The 24,649-nt window shown below is 40.3% G+C and overlaps 1 protein-coding gene across 5 annotated transcripts in view; it reads left to right on the forward strand.

Moving 5' to 3' along the window:
• The window catches only part of LOC146568916 (rho GTPase-activating protein 44-like), a 97,616-nt gene that overhangs the window by 48,282 nt on the left and 24,685 nt on the right, over positions 1-24,649 (forward strand). For all 5 annotated transcript variants that reach the window (XM_085285308.1, XM_085285310.1, XM_085285311.1 and 2 more), the window contains exons 2-13: positions 9,979-10,018; positions 10,631-10,750; positions 12,406-12,482; positions 13,126-13,237; positions 13,839-13,915; positions 15,931-16,048; positions 16,993-17,061; positions 17,148-17,229; positions 18,611-18,738; positions 20,905-21,016; positions 23,389-23,470; positions 23,568-23,648. In XM_085285308.1, coding sequence (XP_085141434.1) covers positions 9,979-10,018; positions 10,631-10,750; positions 12,406-12,482; positions 13,126-13,237; positions 13,839-13,915; positions 15,931-16,048; positions 16,993-17,061; positions 17,148-17,229; positions 18,611-18,738; positions 20,905-21,016; positions 23,389-23,470; positions 23,568-23,648 — 1,098 coding nt within the window. The remainder of the gene's footprint in view (positions 1-9,978; positions 10,019-10,630; positions 10,751-12,405; positions 12,483-13,125; positions 13,238-13,838; positions 13,916-15,930; positions 16,049-16,992; positions 17,062-17,147; positions 17,230-18,610; positions 18,739-20,904; positions 21,017-23,388; positions 23,471-23,567; positions 23,649-24,649) is intronic.

The following is a 24,649-nucleotide window of genomic DNA, read 5'->3' on the forward strand; positions in this document are numbered from 1 at the left end:
AATCACTGATCTGAAAGCACAAAATCACCACAGCAATAGTTTCTTGATTTTCAATAAGAACACAACAAAGGTTAGTGTAGTATTTTTCTGTTTTCTATTGGGAAAACATTTAATAATTATAAGCTACACTTATAAACTAATCCACACAAATAAGCAGCTTCTAACTTTTAGCTGTGGGTCTGTGGGTCTAAACACAAGCAGCAGAGCACTTGTCCACAGCAAACGAGGAAGCAGTGCAGTGGTCAGCAATGCTGACTCACAGTAAGGTGGACTTCATCATCTGGCTTTTCCTTGTGGCGTTAGCATCATGTTGTGTGTCCTCTCACAGTACAAAGACATGCTATTAGTGGGGTTAGGTTAATTAGTAATGATAAATTGCCTATGAGTGTGAATGGTTGTCTATCTCTCTGTGTTCGCAATGCAGCAGACTGATGATCTGTCCAGGGTGTGCCCTGCTCCTCACCCAGTGGTAGCTGGGATAGACTCTAGATCCTGATAATTTTATGTTTTCCACTCTATAGTCCTCACAGGACTCTGCGCAGTCCTGTGAAAAACTAAGTATAGCCTTACTGCTTCTATAGGAATTAAAAGTGAAGGAAATCATATGCACTTGATTAATTGACGAAAAAATGTAAGTCTGATTGACTTTGCCTTAAAAAGCATCTTGAAAATAATCACACAAAATAATCAATCTTAAATTTTCAAATGGATAACAGAACCGCGCTAGTGTGGATGTAGCCTAAGACTTCTACTCCGTTACATCGCTTTTTTAAATCTTAAATGTATTTATTTATTGTAACAGGTATAATTAAGATCTGAGTAGCTTAAACATTAACCTTAATAAAATGTAATAATCCAGTGATGAAAACATGGTGTGGCTTGGCATTATGAGTCAAAGCCGCTGAATGTGGCCTTGAATTCCTTTTTTTCTCTTCTCTTTCAACGTGCATTACTGTTTAATATGTCAACACTGAGGCTGTTTATAAAAAGGTCTTTGGTTTGCTGAGCAGGTTTAGATCGGCACCAGTGAAAACACATCAAGTGTTAAGCTGTGTAAAGTTGATTGAAGAACTTAAGAGCAGCACTGACACATAACTGCTGCTGTGGCGTGTTGACAGATATTTCAGTAAGAGAAACAATGGCTTTAAATAAAAAAGCTCCCCTGGAAGCATTTACTGGAGAAAAATCGAGGAAGAAACAAGGCTTATGTTGTTTCATTACAGTTTTAATGTTCTGAATGACTCTGATGGATTGGGCTTTCACATTTTTCAGGCAGTTAAAGACAACTCCAGGAAAGCGAGAAAAAATGTCACATTGCAAATGTTTTGCTTATAACTCGAAAAATGTGGATTGTGCAGAATTCTCCACATGCTTCTATTTTCACTCCCTCAAACAAATCAGCATTTTGCTTCATACCAAAAACCCCTTTTTCTGTTATTGCACTTTATTAGCGATATAACTTAACTCAAGTGCTGTTCAGAGAAACTCTTTTTACTGCACTACCTGTGCAAAAAGTTTTCAGACAGACTTTTTTTGTCGAGATGGGGGGAAACAGAATTGAGTCATTTTAGAGAACGCTCTGTATTCCCAACCTCTGTCACTTCAGCTCCCCCTCACAAGATTTATGACTGAAAAATCCCTTTTACACATCTGTTATCTTCTTCTGTTTCTGTATTCTTCATCACCTCTCGCTGCCTCCCCCTCTTTGCCTCTCTGTGCCGGTGGGAATCCCGGCTGTGACGCCAGAAGCTGATGCCGCAGTAAAGCACCGACTCTGTTGCTGAGGCTTTGATTCAGGATGCTGTAGTGCCCTTGATGTGTCAAACAATTAACAAAAAAAAACCTGCAGTGAGAAGGGTAGAAGAGCAAGCTGAATCACGAGTGCGGTTTAGACTCATCACACGTGGCTCTCTTTCTCCTGTTTGCCCACTTTTTTTTTCCTGGAGCAAACACGGCCGTCAACAACATGTAGCTGCTTATTTCATTGAGTCAGGCATTTCCAAAATATGAACCATGTGTTTGTTAGCCTCTCCCTTCCTCAGCTGTGACCCCAGTCATGCTGCGTTACGAGGCCCAAATCCCCCGAGTGGAAACGTCAGCACAACATAAACAGCTGACCTTCTCCTTACACGTGCAGATATGCAGAGTCGCAGCCAAGCATCAGGAACTGCTAGCAGCACACGTTTCCTGGGAATTACAACATTTTAACTGGAGAATTAAACCTTTAGATGGAGATGCTTCAAAGGGCATTTATGATCACAGTGGTATGAACTGTGTGCAAACATGTCTCTTTTTCCCCTATATTTGCAGAAAGGTGACTGGTGTATGTCCATATGCTTGCTCTGCTGCTGCTGTAGTTACCAAACCCACATTATAGAAATCTACCTTCAAATTCATGTGTCCAGTCGTACTGCAGGCACATTATAGCTTTAATATACAGTTAATAATACATCCTTTTCCATCTGGGATAAGTGTGGTCAAAGTATTATGGAATCTTGCCTCCTTCTGGTAATTGAGGACAGGACAGTTCAAACTGAAGACTTATTCAACTGTCCGTTAGACATTGTTATTCTCAGTTATGCAGGTGCTTTTGCAAACATAATGCACACAGTCTGAATTTTTATCTCCTGGGTGTGAAAACTCACCGTGACAGCAGACAGCAGTTTGTTTTGCTTGTGTTAGCCTTCACATTAATTATGTCACACCTGGAAAGAGACAAAGTGGATGTGTACGTTTGTGTGTGTACCTGGGTGAAATCTACAAAACTGTCACTGAGGAAAGGGAACGAGACAATGTGCATTGAATTTGAGCATGCTTGGATTCAATGTGTGCGCGTGCATTAATCTCCATCTCTCTGCAGAAACTGGCTTTCCAGGACGGGTGAGCAATTGCTAACCTCATCATTAGTGTGCGTGCGTGTATCTCTGTGTTTGCATAAGGATCATTATCTCGTTGTTAAATCCAGAGACTGTGAATCTTGCTTAGACTTCTTTAGTGCCAGAGAGAAGACGAATTCAGGGAGAGAAAGAGCAGCGGTTTGTACATATTGTGTCAGAAATAAGTTCAGTTTTGTTACTGAAGCAGGAAACTGTGACTGCAAACAGAAACACTGTCATTCAGCACCACAATGTCATGGAGACATCATTAAATCCCAACTGTAAACCTCAGTAGCCAGCATCAGCAGCCGGGGACTGGACCATCAGGGCCTCCGGTCTTGACTGCTGTCCGATACACATTTGGGCTGTGCTTAGCCAGGCCCCATGGGCTAAGACCACCAAGCACTCTCCCTCAAGCTTCCTACCCAGGTCTTGTTCCAGTGTGGGGTCATCCTCTCCTTGGCAGGGTAAACTGGTCCCTTGTTATTTTAGCTTTCACGGGGACCAACATAAAAGCCCATGGAATGACAGAAACACACAAACCTTTCCACCACACTGAGGTGATGAGTCACAGGGGAGCATTAGGGGAGTGGGAGTTTAGGGCGATGGGTTGAAGAGAGAGCTGTGCATAAAAGCAAAGGTGTCAATTTGCCGGTTTGATCTATGCCCTTATTCTCACCGGTGGTCACGAGTCTGAGTAATGACTGAAAGAATAAGATCACCAATATAAGCAGCAGAAATTAGCTTTCCGTGAGCTCTTCCTTAGAGACGGGTGATGAATTCTGTCAATCACCTCAAAGTGGAGTCGCTACTCCTCTGCATAAAAAGGAGCCAGCTGAGGTGAAACATTCAGACATCCTGTGTCCTCCTGTGTCTGGGCATGTTCTGCTGGGACGAGGTCCCAGGGTGCACCCAGGACACGCTGGAGAGATTACATCTTGTGGCTCAAATGTTAGCATCCTAACATAGTAATTGATGGAACAAGATAAATATTATACCTGCTAAACATAAGATATATTAGCACTGTCACTGTGAGCATGTTAGCATGATAAGGGTAGGCTTAATAGTGCTACTTTATTTAAGTACAGCCTCACAGAACTGCTCTTGTCATAGTCTTGACTCTTGGTGTTTATTCCTCTTAAATTATTTCCTCACTGTTTCATCCTCTTGTGTCAAATTCATTCATGTGTCTGTATTTTCCCAGTTTACTTATCACACTTCCTGCTTTATTTTGAAACGTAGTGTTCTTTGTGCTTTGTTTTAAGTTTTTCTTCCCTGGTCTCATCTTCTGTGATTTAGTTCAGCCGTCTCAGTCTCCCTAGCTGTCTCTCTGATTGCCCTTCAGTGTATATATAGTCACTGCCTCCCCTTGTCTTTTGTGAGAGTGGCTGCTCCGACTTGCCCCTGTGTAGTTTCTTGCTTTATATTTCAGATGTTTGTAGTTTTCAGTATTTCCTTGTTGGACTTTATGTTTTGCCTCTTGTAGAATTTGAAACCAGTCAATAAAGGGTTTATTTTCAGTTCCACTCAGTCTGCTTTCACATCTCTGCATTTGGGATCTCCTCTACCACTCCACACGGTCTGAATCATCTTCAGAACAGAAAACTTTATTCATGTTTTCACAAGAATAACGAGTTTCCATGTGCTGAACTGAAAAGTGAAGTACTTAATTTAATATTTCATCTGGACTCAAACTGAATGTTTAGTTTTAGAGTGAAAAAAGCAACATGATAACACCTCACAGTGAAAGCTACAACTCACATTTTAGGATTAAATCTAACACTTAAGGCTAGATAAACTGGACTTTATTGGCAGTGGAAAATTCCATGGCCCATTCTTTGAAAAAATAAATTTGTTTCCACTGGTACGAATCTGAGAGCGCAGCTTATACAAGCAGAGCATGGGTCTTTTTACTCAGTACTGAGGGCTAAAAAACTATTAGGACACCCTTGGAATTTAAATATATTACAAAATGTAAAATGTTGGCTTTTGGGGAGAAAGAGATGTGTGTCTGTTCAGTCATAAACACATAATGTGTACATATTTGAAAGTCCAATCTGTTCACAGAGGGGAACATAAAGCAGAGGCTGGTGACGATGAGTGAGTGAAAGGACCAGATAGTCAGGTCTCATTCTTTACGCCGCCCTTCCCCTCCCTCTCTTCCTCCCACTTTCGCCACCTCCTCTCTGCTCTTTGTGGTCACAGAACTCCTGCTTGAAAACAGGTGATCTCCTTTCTGTGAGCAGGGGGGATGTGGAGGAGAAAGCTGCAGATTTCTGGCAAGACTAAGAGGTCGAGCAGAAAAAGAATTGTTGTGTAAGTCCACTGAGCCACAGCAGGCTCACTCTGTGTTTTATTTTTTATTTTGAATTTGAGCTAAATTTGAGTGAAATGTATAGCTGTATGTGGCAGTAGGTACATTTAGAGGGGAACATGTGTCTGTGCTGCTCAGAAAGGCAGGTAAGGTAGGTGTGACTGGTCTGGTGCGTGTTCTCGGTCAGAAAGCAAAGGGCTGCTGAATGTGTTAACTTATATATTATATTAATTACACTGAAAATAACATATTTTCATCTATTCATCAAAGAGTTTCTGCTAATCCAGCATTTAGACAGAGTTGGCTTTATTTAAACTTTTATTCACGGATGCTTTTGACACAGTTTTAATCTGCTGTGAAGGAAAACTGTAAATAATATTTTTATTTAAGACCTTAGTCACACAAATCTGGTCTGTAAGTACGTTCCAACTATTTACATTCAGTACATTGAATTTTAATTTTTGTGACACTGATGTCAAATTCACAAAACTCAACTTGTCAAATATGATACATCAGGCATTAAGGTAATGACCTTGTAAAATAAATGAATTAGTCTTGTAGTTAAGACTCCAGGCTCTGGAGGTGACCTTGTAAAACCTAATCTGCCTGTTTAATAACAGGTTTCTCTGTCTGCGAGGGTGAAGGAAGTGCACCGCAGGTGATTCACACTTACCTGTTTATCAGTGTTGCTACTGATATTTTGAATACAAACTGAAACAGTTGCTAAAGGCTGTTCAGAGCAGAGCGTAACATCAGGGCTGATAAAATTCAGCAGAACAAAAACTTTAACAAGGTACAGAGTTAGTCTTTTTATCTTGGCCCGGTTTACAGTTGGTTTTCAAGTGCATCCGTGGTTATCAGATCACAAGTGCACAGTGTTAAATACACGTGAAAATATCCATTAAGACACATGGTGATCTGATACCTGAAACCACTTGCTAAGCTGGTCCCACCAAATTGCACTTTGCTACTCATAAGTGACAGATAAGCCACTCAGTCGTTCCTCGGTTCATTGCTGTACTCTGATTTTTTCCTCAAGTTACAATCATTTCTGTCTGCAGCAGTTCAGTCTGAAACCAGAGCTCCCAAACATATTTTCTCTCTGAGCATTACAGCGCTCTAAAGACCGTCTTAAGATGCTTTTAGGAAACTGATGCCTGATGTATAATCGACGTGTGAGTGAGGCTGAATCGCAGCAGACAGAGAGAAGAAATGTCTGCTGTAGCTGTGTGTGTGTAGTTTCAATGCTGTTGGTTCTGTTTTTATATCCACTCATCTGCCTGCATCTGTTCTATTTACAGCTCCGAGTATCTGCATTGTGATTTGTTTTAACTGTTCTCTGAACTTTGTTAAACTAACTGGTTGTCAGGGGGAAATGTGCAAGAGAGAGCGAGAGAAGGAAAGGTAACCCAAGAAAGAACCTGTACGGCGGTGAGGATGCTGTGGTTCATCTTTAACTGCTGGATCTATTTCTCATCATTGTTTAGTTTTAACAGCAACAAAAAATGAGCATTTTGGCTATTTATACACTCGGACTTTTTGTGTTTGCTTATGAACAACAATAGAGGAATACTGCAACAGCCATCAGAGGAAATTTAACAGTAACGCATTCGAACTGTCAAAAAATAATGAAATACTTATGTGGGGGGAAAAAACTTACTGTAACCTTCATGTCTTTTATCTCAGGATTGATTTTGAAATTCAAACGGGTAGGTTTGTGCATCTTTACTGGACACAGATGTCTTTGTCTGACCCCCGTGATTTTAAAGCAGGAGTAAGCAATGCTAAACCAGCAGATAGACATAAATGTTAAGAGACTTTCAAGAAATGGACAATTAAAAAATGCATAAAACTTCCTTATTAGCGTTAAAAGAAGATGCCAATAGATAAATATCTCTGCAAACGTTAGCCAGGTGAAATAAGACCAGTAATTGCAGGTTTTGCCTTATTTTAAATTTGCAGCTTGTTGTTATGCATCTTATCAGATCTATTGTCTAAAGGCTTTCTGACACTCCAGGCAACGTTTTCCTCCAGAGGCTGTCTTTGTTATTAACCTACAGGTCATCTTAGCATCCGAAATATCCACACTGATCTCCATCAGCTGTTCAACTGCTGCTGAAGGCAGTGCTGCAGTCTGTTAGTGTTATTTCAGTGCATGGCGCTTTGGCTTCCTGAAGGAACTGGTGATCAAATAATGGAGTAGAATATGTTTTTCTAAATGCTACATCGTTGGTATGATTAAAATCATTCATCATTAGTTAAAGCCTGATATCAACAACACCCATGAATAACAACAACACCCATGTGTTGTCTGCACATTTAAAGCTTGAGAGTTTTTATTCCTGCGTGCTATCGAGCTTCATTGTTGTGCAGAAACTATTAAAAACACATCAGTGTTGCACTGGGTGACATGTTTCTTCATTATCATGAACACATACACTGGTTTATAATGGTTCAATCTCACAAACACACCATCCTGCTGCCTGAAAAACTCACTAGAGTACCATGTGTACATTAATGCGATGCAGATAATAGTCTCCAACAAAAGCTCCATTTCTTCTTGTTTGAGAAACATTTGCTGAAACCTGCGGAGAGCAGCTGTTTTAGGGCTACTAAGCTCTTTTTTTTCTGGAAAATGAAATGATATATTTGTGGGTTGTTTTTAAAGGCTTGCGTCTTCAGTATGAACCATTGTCAGCTTGAGGAGGCGATTCTTTCTTCTTGTCAATGTGGGATTTATTGACAATAAGAAAAGATAAATAAGAAACATTCTTATATGTATACATATGTTTACTACTTTGATGCACACTAACTGAAAGTCTGACTCTGAAAGAGGCAACATTAACATTTTTTAATAAATTTTTATTGGGGTAATACTTTCATACTTAGTTCTGGAAATGTAAAATTAATCCAGTATCCTGTCTTTGTCAGCCTACACTCTCTTCTTCATCTCTTCTTTGAACTGTTTTGAATGGTTGACACCAGGTATTTAAACTCATCCACCTTCACTACCTCTGCTCCTTACATCCTTTCATCTTCACTGAACATAATCAACAGTACACAAAGTTAATATCAGTAACACTGCATTGCCACTGGGAGCATGTTTCTATGGTAACATTGGCATTTCGGTTTGTGACTTGACTCTTAAACCCTGGCACACATACACTGTAATTGTTGCTTCATAGCTGGCTGGTGGCTGATGGCCATGCCAGGTGTGCAGTTGTCTAGATCCCCTTCAAATATCAGTCACTTCAGTCCTGCACTCTACGGTTGAGAATATCAGGAACTGCCCACTTTGCCTCTGTAAAGGGTTATTTCTCTTGTTGTCACTAGAAGTTCCCGGTAGTTTCTTCTGTTGAGTCACCACCGTAGTGTCTTTATAATATTTTATTGCATATTTGTTGATCCAGATAGAGGAGTGCTAAGTTATCAGCTAACGCAAGCAAGCTGAATCGAAAAGCTGTATGGGTGCATCACCAAGACAGAAACGTATTAAATAATAATAACAAACAGCGCAAATGTGGTTGAAAGGTCACATTCAGTGGTTTAAACTGACAGAGGTGAGGCCTAGCAGACAGCTATAGGCTCTGGTTACCTGACTCAGCATCCACTTATCAGTCAAAGCAGAAGCCCCGCTAAAAAATATAGTTTTGGAACTAAATACACGCTGAAATTGTGAGTTAAATAATGTCACCCTGTGGAGTTACACGAAAGTGAAACTGCTGGCGAGCGGTTGATAGAGGTTGCTGGCTGTTGCTACTGTAAATGAGATCAGTCACAAAAAGGTTGCTGCATCAAATATCTCCTTGTTATTGTTTTGGTTGCTACAGACCGGAAGGCGAGACTGCTCACCTGCAAAATAAAAGCTGTGTCTTATCTCAGAAAGCAACGTGCTGCAAAAGATGCCAGTTTTACTTTGAGGATGAATTTGTTGCAATTTTTTTTTTTTAGTTGGAGATAAGTTGGTGTCTTCCATACAAACTACAGGGGACGGTGGCAACCAGTTGCAACCAAAGCAACTCTAAAGAGGCTTTTGGGGCAGAACCTCTTGGGAACTAATCTCACCTACTGACAGCAAACAAGCTCTCACCAACTGGTTGGGGGGACACACATTTTTTCCTAGCAGCTGCTTATCATCAGGGGACTGACTGGTCTTTAGGCCTGTGTGGATGAGGTTTTCACAGCTACCAGTGGTTGCCCGGCAGTTGCCAACTGGTTGCTAACTATCTGACTGGAGCTTTAGCTATAGAGACCAAAATGTTTCTTTGCAGCGGGCTATAAACATGTTTATTTGGCTGTAAAGTTGGGAGAGTCTATGGAGACTGACTCATTTTTGGAGCAGAGTTTTTGGACGTTTTCCATGAACTAAAAGAAGCTTTTTTGTGTGTTTTCAGATGATTCTGATAGTTTTTAGATTTGTTTATTTAGTTATTAGGATAGAAAAATTCCCAACCCATAAAATAATTGGAAGATAAGTCAAAGAGTTTAAAAATGTTGTAAGTGTCAGTCAGTCTCTGTTTTCTGTCACATTGCCAACTTGAGACTTTGTAATTAAACCAGACCAGCGTGAGTCCTGTGCAACTGTGAAAATAAACATTCCTCTTACACGATTAGCTCCAGGCAGCTGCAGCATTTTATATTTCTTGCACAGAAGTCGAGCAAATGATGCAATTACAGTGATTGAGTGGTTTGTGCGCTACTTGCCAAGTTCCCACAATAACAAGTTCTGTAATTTTAACGTTTCCCTCTCTCTGTCATCCTAACAGCCGCTCTTCTCTTTTCTTCCAGGGCTGAAAAAACAGAAGTGCTGAGTGAAGATCTGCTGCAGGTACTAATGAGTCTTCATCGAATCTGTGTGTTTGTGCGAATGCTTTTCCTCTTTGGCTCGATAGTCACTGCTTCTCACAAGAAAAATCTCACAAGAAAAATCATTAGTGGAGCAAAATATTCAGCATGCATGAATTTTTTTTTTATATATTTTGTTATTTTTAATGGCTTTCTGAACTGCCTTCGGGCAACATTAACGAACGCTGAAATTGAACCTCTTTGCGAGACAAAAAGCGAAACGTCCTCGCTGATTGATTTGGGGTGCGATATTGTAATTGATCAGATTAATGATGCTCTGAGTGGCAGACACATCGCTTCCACTCAGCTGGTTTAATAATGAAATGAGACGCATTGAAGCCCAACAGGTAATGGTGCGGCGTCATTCACACCAACTGAGAATGATGTTGTTTTATTGGGGGAAAAGCTCTGATGGAAAAATGGAGTTTCTATTTTTAAATCTAACCCTGTTCTGGGTTGAGGTTTGAGTGCATGTCTGTAACTGAAGCTGACACAAGCTGTGCATTAGTGGAAGGAGCTCACAGTGTGTGCATGGTTCTGGCTGAGGCCTGTGCCCTGACTTTTCTGTCTTCCTTCCCTTCTGTGTGTGTTTCAGGTGGAGAAACGTCTGGAGCTGGTGAAGCAGGTTTCCCACAGCACACACAAGAAGCTGACCGCCTGTCTGCAGGGCCAGCAGGGCGTGGACGTGGACAAGAAGTCTGTCAGGTCACCCTCGGTGAGAGAAAATAAACACTACAAATCTGATAAAACCTTTTCTGTCATCTGGTATTTTAGCTGAGCTGTACCGTACCAGTGTGGGCTTGTGTGCTGATCAAGGTACAAATCACATGATCTACAACCATATACATTTTTTTTTACAGCCTTAGTATTTTGGCCATGTTAGGTTGGAGCCATAAATATGATGGGGTAGGTTTACACATTTGCCTAACCAATAAACGATCACTGGGAGGTCCAATCCTCAGAGAAGACGTGAATCTTTTTATAACTCATCCAAAAGTCCAACAACGACGGGACTTAGAAGAAACGTGAAGAAGAAACTGATTGCTCATTTGACACCTTTCTTCATATCCTACTGACGAATCTCATGTAGGGCAGCTTCTGTAGGCAGCTTTAGTCTGCATACATTTAATGGTTATCTGCAGGCCACTTTGCAACCCACTTCCACCTTCTACCTAGCTCATCCTTTCATGCTGGTTAATTCAGTGGCACATCTGCTGTCATTCATGCCTGCTCTGTTCTGTGTCGTGGTCTTGCTGCTGGTCTCTCTGCCTCTGGCTTTACATTTATGTATATGAAAGGGCAGAGAGGTGGTAAGAATTTGGGTATCACTGACCAGTGACAGCAAAGAACACTGTTGACGGACATATGACAAGTTGGTAAATGCGTTAGAGGGTTACCTAGGCAACCGGGGGTCTGGAATGTCCACTAGTGACCGATGGTTAGTAACACAAGAAAAGCAAATCGAGGCCTGTGTGTACGCTCAAATGAATTGAATAAATCGATCAATAGTTGTTATACTGCAGTGAAGTTTATGCAGTTAAATCTTAGTATACAAAGTAAAATGTTCCAGGATTGGTGTAAACAGCAGACTTATCTGCCCTCTGGGCATGTTTTACGCTTTATTTCTACAGTCAGAGCATGCTGCTGCTCTTCATTTGTCTTATTGATTTGTTTTAAAAACATTGCATGCTAATCAGCAGCAGCCACAACTTAATATTTATTGTTATATTTTAATGGAATAGAATGAAAATGAATCATTTTCTACCTATCCAGTTTTTCTTCATTGTGCTCTCAGTAATTTCATAACAACTCAGACTAAAAGTTTTCCTAATGACAAATTAAATTTTAAGACTTTCAGAGAGGACAGAAGGACACTGACAGGTGATTAGCAACGATATTGGAAAGCATGTTTCATCCTCCAGTAAATGTTTAAAAAAACAAACAGAGAAAATATTTTCCTGCAAACCAAGAGACTGAGTGACAAAATATTCAAGTGCTGCACAATAATGTGCCATTGGTGTTGTGGAAAGTTAATCTTTTTAATCCTTCACTGGATTAAAAATGTTTTCATCCTAAAGCTTAGAGGAGCCTGAGATGAAGATGTTTTAAGATGGAACCAAGACAGTAACTCGTGAGAAGGCCAAGGGAAAAAAGAGAGAAAAATAAGCTTTTTTAAAATTCATTAATTAAAAATAAAATAAAAGTTTGAAAAAGTGATGAACTGATGTGACATGAGCACGTGTTTTAACTTCTGGTACTTATATTAAAGATAATTTATAATCTTCGTATGCTTTTATGATGTTTTCTCTGTGTTTGTGGTTTTATTTATGAACTGCAGCTGATTCATCGACTGTTTGTGTTTCTGTGCAGAAAAAGCTTCCGCTCGCAACGCTAGCACAATGTATGGTGGAGGGGGCAGCTGTGCTCGGAGACGAGTCTCTGCTAGGGTAAACACGCGCGCACACACACACACACACACACACACACACACACACACACACAGAGTAATTTACATTATTGTTGATCATCGATGAGATTGGAAACATTTTCTTTGGAAAGGCTGATGCAGAGAGGAACATTTTTATGACCCAGAACTGATTTGCTTTTCACATCCCGAGTATAATAATAATATCTGTAATGATATATAATGACATTCTTTAGAAGTCACCTCGTTGGTGCAAAAATAGTATTTTATGCCTTTCAGACGGCTTCAACTAAAGAAATGGGAAGAAATTATGTGCTTTTGCAACAAACAAGGTTCTTTGCTAGTTAATAATTGTTTATTATGTGCAGATACAACACTGGTTTAATGTCTGAGTTGCATTTTTATTGCTTGATTGAGTCATGAGTCACTTTAAGTGACTTAAAACAACAATTTGAAAATGGTTAGGTACAAGAACTGTACTGAGCATGAGTGAAAAAGCAGCCAGTGTCCAACTACAGATATTATAGAAGCAAACTATAAAGAAATGAGTTTTTCACAGTGATTCAAGAGAAACCTCAATATTACAAACCAGGAAGCGAGCTGTAACACTGACTGACCTGCGTATGTTGCACTCAGTGAATCCGCTGTGATATTTCCTGTTGCAGAAAGATGCTGAAGCTCTGCGGCGACACGCAGGAAAAGCTCGCTCAGGAGCTCATCTTGTTCGAGCTCACCATCGAGAGGGACGTGACCGAACCCTTGTACGAGCTCGCAGAGGTACAGAAACAATGCCGTGCGACTAACTGTTTAATAAATGAGCTCCAGTCACATTAACAGCAGTAACAGCAAGCATCTGATTAGAAAAGGAGTCCAAAATGCGTCCTGGTAAGAAAAAGTGGAAATATAATTGTGATATGATTATAGAGCATCTGAAATTCAACAGGGCAGAAAAACATTATAAAAATGGTTTATTTTTCATTATTTTTTTAATAGAAAAATAGAAAAGAAGGAAAGGGGGCGACAAGTAATTCACACGAGGTATGAGCTGTTTCAGCATGACAGGACTGTTGTGTAGTTTTGCTCATTAAGGTGCCCTGTATCTATGAATAAAATACTTTGAAGTGATAAAAAGTTAGAAACTGATAGCAAGAAGATTGGAGCTTCCTGCCTCCAGTCCCCAAACACGGGACTTCTCTGATGAACTCTACTTATTGCTCTGCAAATTAGCCAGTAAGCTAATCTCCATGAGAATGAGAAAGTGCTGCCCAGACTGATTCTGCTGCTACAGGTGCAAAGCCTCACAATACTGAGGCTGTTTGTTGTCCTCTTTCACACTGACACAGCAGACTGAAGGAAAATCTCTGCTCTGTCCTCTCAGGTGGAAATCCCAAATATCCAGAAACAAAGGAAACATTTAGCGAAGCTGGTCCTGGACATGGATTCTGCACGCACACGGTGAGTGTGTTTCTCTGTGTGTGAGTGTGTGTGAGAGAGAGGCTTGGCTGTTATCGGAGAAACTCCATCAGCTGTGAATGGACTGGCTGTGCAGCTTCCCACTGAATGTCACTGGGATTTTGTTGCACACCGTGACGCCGCCGTCTGTCTCACACCGCAGACTGCTGCCCGTGTGTGAAAACCTCACTTTAAACCAGACTGTCCTTTTTTTCTGTAACGAACACACTCAGTGTGGACCTTCATACTGATGTCTGTAGCTGTTACACTCGTGCTTCAAATACCACAGACCACTGGCTGATTCCTCCTCACACTTCCTGCTAAACAGATTGTGTATCAGTGTGAAGGTGTTTAGAGCAATAGGCTCAAACACTGAAATGAAACCTTTACTTCCTGAGCTGCTGTAGAAGCGGACTTTTATTTTGAGGGTGCTGTTTATTATTTTTGACTAGAACTAAATGCTAGAGGACAAAATTGGATAGAGGCTTTCTAAGCCTGATTTTATGGCTGTGTTGACATAGGAGTGCTTTATATCAGATTATAAAATTAGAGAACGGATGTAGCTTCCTGCAGTCTTTCTAATAGTCAGCAGGGGGCGACTCCCCTGGTCACAAAAAGACATTTGTTGTATAGAAGTCTACGGGAAAGCAACCATAGACTCCCTTGATCTGTGACTCAGGAATTGTTTTCCTGATTAGTTTATGGATTTAAATAATTCCTTTATTTACAGTCCAATGAGATACAAAAGCAACTTCTCCTTAGAAACTTGGTAAACTAATTAAAATTTTAAAAAAATATAAAATATCTGCCAATATAGCTCATTAGTGTAAATTGTTGAAGATGAGGCTGTGATTGTGAGCTTTATCGGCTGCAGTGAGATAGTCCAAACATGATGGGCTCATTAAGCGCTCGTATGTCTCTGGGTGTTCGCGAGGAGGGGTTCAGATGTGTGATGCACGTGTGGGGTTCACACAGATACTGGTGGCTTTGCTGAGGCGGCGTGTGTTGTAAATGTCCTCCATGTACTTCGATGATCTTCTGGGCTCTTGATGCATTTTGACACTACTGTCTTAATAAGAACAACATCATTTTCAGTTTTTAAATTATGGTCCCCATTAGTGTCCAGAAAGGCAGTAAAGCAAGGTATGTCCACGATATGAGCATGGACTGTCCCGCGGTTTCTTGCGCGTGATGTTTGGTTTCAAAAAGCTAAGGTGGCAGCTGTTCGAGGCTTCGCAAATGTGGCCTCTTAAACCAATCGATTGCATCCAGCTTTAATATATGCACATGCATTAATAACTCACCACATAATCCGTTTTACTCTGCAGAGGATCGGTCTGATGTCTCACAGCTGCACTGGCTTTGTAACTTTGAGGGTTTTTATGCAGCTATTTCTTAACTTCAGTTAACTTTCAGGTAAATTTAACTTTTAATGGTGTCTAGCTGATGCAGAATAAAGTCAGTAGTGCCTGATCCTGTTTGAAACGTGCAATTGCCACAGTTTCTTTCAGCTGATTCACTGCCATTTTGAGCAGTGACATGCAGAAATGTTGTTTTCCTCACTGCGGTCCAGCCAGCCAGTTCTTTAGTGACCCAAATCTAAAGCAATTTTTCCCATTATGCTGCCGTGTGCTGAGCTCCTCTGGCAGTTCTACACATTATCTACACTGACAGACAGATGGATGGAGGGGGAAGAGGAGAGTCTGAGAGCAATACTTAAAAGACAAAACAGCTTAAGCTGAATAAATGAGGGTATATAGAAAGACAAGTGTTAGTATTTTGTCAGCCACAGACTTAATCCATTGCCTTCAACAGTTTGATTTGTTTATGTGAGTCACTTTGTTAAAGTAGCTGTCAGGTCTCGCTGTCAACGCTTTTCTCACTCGGGAACAAAAGTCTAGATCTGCTAAAGGCAAAGAAAAATGCCTTCTAACAGTTTAACATGCTGCCCTAAAAAAATCCTGAATACTTTTGTGACTCAAATTCACTTCTTACTGAAACCTACCTTCTGCTCACAGGTACACTCAGTCTACCAAATCTTCTGGACTGTCCAGCAACCTGCAGCCAACAGGAGCCAAGGCCGACCACCTCAGGGAAGAGATGGAGGAGGCAGCCAACCGCATGGAGATCTGTCGAGTCAGTGATCACTGTTGTTATATGTATCAAGTAGATTGTCATCTTTTTTTTGTTGATGTTTTTGTAAAGTGAACCTACAAGGATATTTATAAATGTCCTGAAATAGCCCATTCTTGCTTCCAAGAGTGTTCAAGCTTCCACATCCTGCATGTGCATATACATCCTTTTAACGGACCGTTTGACCTATTATGTGCACAATATACAGGAAACAAGGAAATCATGTGTAATTACTACAATAAGCAATGACTCGCGTCATTATAGGCATCCTAGTCAGCCATGATATGTTATCTCTCGTAGACAAGAAAGGCAAAAGTTTTGTGAAATTTGTCATTTATGAAATTACAAAACCAAAATAGAGTTTTTGGGCTTTTTTGGCTCAGCACAGTTTGGCGCTTTACCTGATTGGTATTCTAACGCTGCACAAATGTGTGTAACTGAATCTGATATGAGGTGAGAACAGACAAACTTTCCACTTTCAGCAGAAGAATATAGAACAAAATTTTTCAAACTTTGAGCAAATAGAAGAAAGAGGAGAGATTTTTTTTAACCTAACTTCTATACATACAGATATGAGCACTTTTAGCTATTAGCTGGCTTCAAGTAGCCATAAATTAGTGTGAAGTTCTGGGTTTAGGTATTCCCAAAAATATGAGAGTACTTTGATTATATTAATAATTATTTTAAACACTTTTTGAAGCATATATTTTGATTTGTATCAGTGTATCTAATGGCATTAATAATGGCTCTTTCTCAGCTACATTAATTGAGTTGCCATGCTTTCTAAGGACTCTTTAATGTGACAGTATATCAAATGATAATAATAATAATACACCTGCTCTAAATAGACAAAAGTTTGAACTACAAAAACACATTTTTCAGACTGTTACATGCCTTGTGTCTCTTTTTGTTTTTCATGCGTTCTATGTTTCAAAATGTGTTTTCAGGATCAGTTATCAGCAGACATGTACAGTTTTGTGGCCAAAGAAATTGACTATGCAAGCTACTTCCAGACAGTAAGTGCACTCACGTCTCTAAAACAGACAAAAAAGAAAAAGAAACACACTCTACAGATTGCCTTTTTCTGTCTGTCTCTGTCTAGCTGATAGAAGTCCAGGCAGAGTACCACAGGAAGTCATTAGAGCTGCTTCAGAGTGTTCTGCCTCAGATCAAAGCTCATCAGGGTGAGTCTCAGACCAACATGCTGCAGTCTTATTTTGTTATTCTTTCTCTCTAACTGCTTACATTTGCCTCTGCTGTAGTCCATATTACAGCGACAATGGGTAAACACAATGTGTCGGGCTGTACAAATGAAAGTGGTGCTTTATCCTTTCAAGTGCTTTTATCACCCATTTACCTACATTGTGTTTTCTGGTTTGACGCTGCTGAGAATTTCTTTATAACATTAACTGAAGTTATTTCATGCCTGATGGAAGTTGTAGTGTCGCCCCATTCACTTCACATATACCACTAAACATGAAGAATTTAAATTTTTTTAAATTGTTACATTTAATTGTTAATTGTTACATTTCTGATGATACACTTTACAGTGTTTTGCTTTAATAGAAACCAAAATGTCCAATCTGGAGCAGAAACCTGATTTGATGATATGCATGTGTTTCCTTTCACAATAAAAGCCCTAGACATAGAGACAAGAAACTAACAAAAAGCAAAAACTAGACAAAAATCAGCCAGGAGGGATAAAGAGGGAAAATTTTCCTGCTGTCACTTTGATTTGCACCAAAGCAGCGGAAATGGGTCCACAGTGGTTTATTCTTCCTAAGTGGACAGATTGGTGTCCCTGAAGTGTAACTGGCTTTGTGTTGTAATGCGATGATGAAGTGTTCCCTAACTTATTTTGAGCAGAGTAGTTTCTGTTGTTAAATTTGCTCCACAAAACACAGAACAGATAAGAAATAAGTCAACTACGTGTTAGTAGGTGCTAAACATATACAGTCGTGGCTGAAAAGTCACAGGAGACGAAATGAGCAAATCAGAGAGAATCAAAGGTAAAATAAGTCTGGTTTTAAACGACTCAATGGAGGGAAAAGAACTTGTAAAACTCAAGCAACAACATAATTGTGACTATCAGGTGTAGTTTAATAACTTAAATTAGTACTGTAATGCACTTGATTACTACATAACAGGAAAATGTAATGTGATTACAGTAATTGTGTGTGAAACTCTGTGTTGTTTTCTGCAACATCATATTAAATCTTTATATATTGATAGAGTGGATGACCGAGTGATTGAGTCATGTTATCCATGAATGTGTTTTTGTTAGCGCAGTTTGTCATTTTACCAGTAAAATATGTCAAATAACTGTTGTCTCTGTTAACTACGGCATTCACAGTATAACTCTGTAATGGTATGGTTGGAAACTATTGCATATAGTGAAAACCTTGCATTTGTTTTGGCATCGCTTTGCAGTCTGGAAAAAAATTATTTGATAAACTCTGAATCGCTGCAGTCATAAGATCATAAAAGCAGAGCTGCTGCAGAATGATCTGGGCATTTGATTGTGAATAACTCTAAGTGTGTGTGTGTGTGTGTGTGTTTTCACAGAGACCTGGGTGGAGAAACCGTGTTACGGGAAGCCATTAGAGGAGCACTTAGCGCTCAGCGGGAGAGATATTGCCTTTCCCATTGAGGCCTGTGTGACCATGCTGCTGGAGTGTGGCATGCAGGAGGAGGTAAACAAACCGGTCGCTTTTCACACGACACACAAGAAACACATTTATGGGTGTGAAATGTTGCAGAGGTCACCGCAGAGATGAAGTCAGTCTTAATTACCAGAGGGAAATCTAATCGGGGGCCAAGCCTGAAACGAATAATCAGCTGGAACATTAAACTAATGCTCACACATTAATACATCCATAGGTATAATTGAGTAATGTCATATGTCTGAAAAGCAACTGATTCAGTGGTTACAGGATCGGCTTTTTGCAGAATTTGTGTTGCTGTTGGCTTTATGAAACCCAACATGAAGCAGCTGGAACAAGGTTTAACGCCGCCAAGTCCAAGTATATGGTTCTCTCAGCTGGAAAAGGATGTAGCACCCACTCCGAGTGCTGCTGCACCAAGTGGATCTCAGTGTCTTGTGAGGGAGAGTGGAGCAGGAGACTGACAGATGGATTGGTGCAGCAGAAATTGTATCCATCTGCTGTTGTGAACAACGAGCTGAGCATGAAAGCAAAACTGTGGATTTACCGGTCAATATCCATTCCTGTTCTCATCTATGACCATAAACTGTGGGTGGGTGACTCAAAAAAACAAGAGAAACTGCAGAGGCTGGCTTTGTAAGGGTGCTAAGGATGTCTGGGCTCTCACTTGGGCAGTACTCACACATGCCAGATGATTAGGGCTATTTAACTAACAACAATAGCTGCCTCAAGGTGTTTGTTATAGTAAGGTAAATAGAGTATTACAGAGAGAATCCCAAGGATCAAATTATCCCCTAATGAGCAGCACTTGGCAAAAGTGGGAAGGAAGAACCCACTTTTAACTGGAAGAGACCTCCAGCAGTACCAGGCTCATGGAGGGTTAAATATGTGCTGTGACCTGCTGGATGGTGAGGGTGAAAGAAAAGAGTAAAGTGAGAATAAAGTGATACAGACAGTCACTCACTCACAAGACAAACTAACTGAGCCATGCTAGCTGCAGGTTACGATATTTGTTCCTGTACAGCGAGGTGATCACATATCACTACGATCAATTTCTCCTTCGTTTTGATGGCAAACTGCACAAGCAACCACGTCACTTCCTGACTATGACATGACGTGATTTGGTTGAAAAGTTTAACTTTTCATTAAAACTACTAGAAACAAAGTGAAAACGTGACTCAAAAATTCTACAGGTAACCCATTAATTACATATCAGGTGTTAGGGGTAAAGCCTGTGTGTACACATACATTTCAAACCTGCCTTAGAGATTAGGGTCAGGAGCATTGAAAGGAACCAGCTGAGATGATTCAGGTAACTTCCTAATATGCCTCCTGGACACCTTCTCGACAAGGTCTTTCAAACATGTCTAAGCTTCAGAAGACCTCGCAGCAGCCCCAGCACAAGGTTTGGTTGTGTAGCAGCCAGGATTTGGACCCAAATGCACTCACAAATCCAGAAATGAATTCAAAATGCATCCTTAATCCTGGTGTTTTACAATACAGGGAAAGCCAAATTACATGCAGAGCAGGAAATTCAAACCACGCAAAAACTCAGTGAACACAAGGCAAGGAGACACAACCATCAGAGAGGGTAACATTAAAAACACACCAGGTAATTAGGAAGATGGGAAATACCAGGGAGCCCAGCTGCAACAAATCAGGTAAACTAGACAGGAAAAGCACAACAAAATACCAATGCACAAGACAAAGGCTACCAAAATAAAACAGGAAATAACTAAACAGAGGAACAGACGAATACTTAACAATACACGAGGAACAGCAGGGAGGCAGAGTAAACTGAACGGAGGACTAACATAGATAACTGGAACAAAACAGAAAAACACGACAACTAAGAAACAACATGAAGTGACTACAGAACAGAACTTAGAAGCCCAAAACTCAAAACTATGGGTCAACCACCCCACACCAGGGTGTTTTAGGAGGGTGTCAGTATCAAATGGAAGAAGCCTTTACTGCTCAGAGTGCTGCCCTGTGACTCAGATAAGAAGTAGAGCATAGATGGATGGATGAAATGGGAAATGACACCTTTAATTCTGAAAGCTGGACTTTTAATGTAGCATTTTACACTCTTCTGCTACTAAGAGAATCAGGCATTTGTAACACAAAATAAATTCAGCCTGTGTAATTCTCCTGCTGTTGGAGTTAAGTGACCTTGGCTTCGTTTCTGTGTCTCAGGGTTTGTTCAGAATCGCTCCCTCGGCCTCCAAACTCAAAAAGCTGAAGGCGTCTCTGGACTGCGGGGTTTTAGACGTGCAAGAATACTCCGCAGACCCACACGCCATCGCAGGTGAGCTATCAACAACACTGCCACATACCTAGACCTCCTCCCTGCCTCCTGGTTGTACATCATGTGTTCCCATGACAACTGATAATCCATTGAAATTTGCCTCACAGGGGTAGATTTATGAGTTGGCCCCCGTTGGCTTGTTCGAGTCTAGTTTCTGTACATTTCTGTTATTTTCCTTATGCTGAGCTACCCTCCTGTTGTCAATGAATGAATATAATCATAATCAGGCTGCTCGCATCAAAGAAACATTTTTAATCCCTTCTGCTGCCTGTCTTTGTTTCTCCTGCTGCTGTTTGCAGTAAATTTCCTCTTAAAGGTTATTTTGCTGGTGTGACACAGGAACTTGAGGCTCGATTAGGATTCACTTTGCTTCTGTGGTCACTGCTCGCGTGTCTGCAGACAAAGCAAAGTGTTTTTCTTCCACTTTCAATAAACTATCCAAGAAATGCCCAGTGATAAATTCCAAATATAACTGGGATTAGTGTCAGACAGATTCTTCATCTTCTGGAGAGGATGAAACAAAAAACATCTTTTTGTTTCTGTCACGTATTCGCTTTTAAAGCTGCACTGTGACAAACTACAAAAGAAAGAAAAGCTTTCAAGCTTTTATGATGCTGTTATTGATCTTTTTTTTTTACTGCAGCAGCATATTGCTGTTGTCAGATGAAAACCATACATCTCCAAATGAAAAGCTTTTTACAAGCTGTGGAAAATATTTTTATCTTAAAAACAAGTGCATTTTTCTTAAAATTATCACACCGGCTGTTTTTCTATCGAAAAATAAAACTTAATGGTAAGCATCCTTTCAGCACAGAGAGGTGTCTCGCTAGTAATCTTTCTTTTATTTCTAAAATGACGAGGCTCTCAGTTATAATCATCTGCAGCATTTGTAGTAAATTATTTGTCAGTGTGTTTTCAAAAACATTTGTTTTATGTTCAGTGGCTTCTTTGGTTTTCTTTGCTGAGGAAACCGCCGTACTTTACGGATGTCCTTGTGTTTTTGGGTTGTTTTTTTGCAACAGAATATTGTAGCAAAAACGCAGTTTTTTATTTTTTGTATATAAGCCAGATCATTTAAGTCCTGTGTTTGTTCGCCTAGCTGTCGTACTACTGTTGGAAAAATGTGTCTTAATTGTTTCATGACCAAACTATTAAATCTTTGCTTTTACAAACAAACTGAAAACCTCTCTGATGCACAGTGAAGATTTTAATTTCTCAGCCGAGTATGAAAGTCAGAAAAAAAGAGTCATTTTCAACCAGTGCAGAATAATGCAGCATTAAATCTCAATTTAACTCACAGCTCACCGGAGCATGTGGAGAAAATGTCCTATTCTGCGCTCTATTCCCCTTTAATGGTCCCATATTAAACTGGGTCAGCTCCACCAGCAAATTTAATTCGTCCCACTGTGGAGGAGGAGGTGGAAGCCCTGGTTCAGTGTAACTGCAGGTATTTATTTTGCACCATCAGTGCACCACCTATATGTATATGCATATGTATACACAGCTGTTTGTCGTCCATCCCTCTGGGGAATGGAAGCGGCAGGCCAAAGAGAGAAGACGACACGTCGCAGTGAAACCCGGTCAGCTGTGTCCTTCCTCATCAGTAAAGGAAAACTCAGTTCTGGTCAGACGGAAGCTCGATGTGGATTTGTGTAGTTTTACAGGATAGCTGCGTAGACCAGTGGGACTCATTTCTGAGCACTTGATGGGACAAACCGTGCACAGACAGACTTTTCACAGGCACATAAACTTTTTCTAGTCATGAAAACAATCATTTGATTTTGATTTTCTGTTCTGAATAAACATACTTGTGTTTGTAATTATGGAAAATCCCTCTGGCTTTTTGTCATGGGGACCAGAGTAATGGAGACTGCTGGCAAGGAAGGCCTTTCAGCCTGGAATTTGAATATATACACATCACATAAGATGTGCTCCTATATAAAGTGATTTAATCTGAAATCTAATGCCATTGTGCAGTGAGCTGCAGGAAATTACACTCACTCTCATGCAGTACATACGATCAGATCTGGGCTCGGCTGGATCAGACAGAGTCCACGCTGAAGCACTAATCATGGAGCAGATGGTTGCTTCAAAACGTTTATCATCTTTGTTTCTATTTCTTTGTTTGGTGGTTTGTTTATTTCTTGATAAACGTCTTTACTTTCTTCATTTCCTTCCTTGCCTGTTTGCGATCTTCTTTCCTTACTTGCTTCCTTTTACTTTCTTTCCCGCTTTTTCTCTTTGCTTCTCTATTTTCTTGTTTTGTTTCCATCTTTCTCCCTTTCTTTCTTTCCTTCTACGGTTGCTTCTATGTGCTGAAATACACGGGTGCAGACATGTATTTACCATGGTTCTTGCTGTGCTCTCTCCAGGTGCTTTGAAGTCCTACCTGCGCGAGCTCCCTGAACCATTAATGACCTTTGAACTCTACAATGACTGGATCCAAGCCTCAAAGTGTGTATCATCTCAGACCAATGTTGCCATCTTCGTGTTAAAGACATTTCTTCGACCTACTGTTGTTTTACAACCAATCTTTCATGTTGTCCTGCAGCATTCAAGATCAAGACAAGCGCCTGCAGGCTCTGTTCAATGCGTGTGAGAAACTCCCTTCAGCCAACAACACCAACTTTAAGTGAGTCAGCGTTTCCATGTTTCACTCCCCTCCTGGTTCTCTCTTTTTTCATATATTGGCCAAATAATCTGGTTAACCAGCTGAAACATCCCAGTCAGTCTCATTTTGGTTTTTTTAACTGCATATCGAAGGAATCAGGTCTATTTTCCGCCTTACCTCCTTATATAACTGCATATAAGACTGGCTGGCTCTGCCTATAAAGAGGAGTTCATTTAACTGAAGGAAACCACCAAAGACATGACAAAGTGACCTGATGGTCAGAAATAGCTGGGCCAAAATGTTCATATCATTGAGTCCCCCAGTCTGTCACCTGTATCTTTGCTGACTGTCCCTGAGTGTTTCTGTTGCATCTGTAGTGTGTAAAATAAGTTCAAAGAGAAATCTTTAGAAAAACCTAAATCAAAATTGCTTTGCAAAATAAGCCAGCGCCAACAACTGCAGTTCCTCTAATGGCCACTTGAGGCAAATGCCAAAAGGCAGTCAGTCCCCACAGACTCTCATGTTAAAATGCCCAACTTTAAAGCAGGAATATGTTTACAATCAGCTGTGGTCTCAGGGCACAGTTTCCCTCAGTTATAAAAACTGTATGAGGGCAGCTCAGTGGTTTTAAATGGTGAGGAGTTGTTGCCAGTTGTTTTCTCCTTAGCCTCATGGCTGCTAATTAGTCAATGAACTGGACTTTTACAGTTGGTTTATGCCTTTTTTTATTATCCAACAAACTGTTTGACTTGTTGTGAAGAATAGACCATCCAAGACATTTGTGACTCACATATAGTTACTGAAATTCCAGTATATTTATGTGATTTAGGCTAATTAGCAGGTATGTGTGTTTATGTGTTGCACATATGTATGTAGATTTTATGAGTATGATTGCAGTTTGCATAAAAAAGCTAGTTATTGATAATTTAGAAGTGCAACTTATTGTCTAAATATGGTCACATCTGGCTCCAAATCACCATCATGGTGACCAAACACTTCCACAATGTATCACAGAGGCTAAG

The sequence above is a fragment of the Mchenga conophoros genome, linkage group LG8 (genome assembly GCF_057382185.1).
Source record: "Mchenga conophoros isolate Kocher_MC1m ecotype Shallow Benthic linkage group LG8, M_conophoros_male_GT1.1, whole genome shotgun sequence".
NCBI classification, from domain to species: domain Eukaryota; kingdom Metazoa; phylum Chordata; class Actinopteri; order Cichliformes; family Cichlidae; genus Mchenga; species Mchenga conophoros.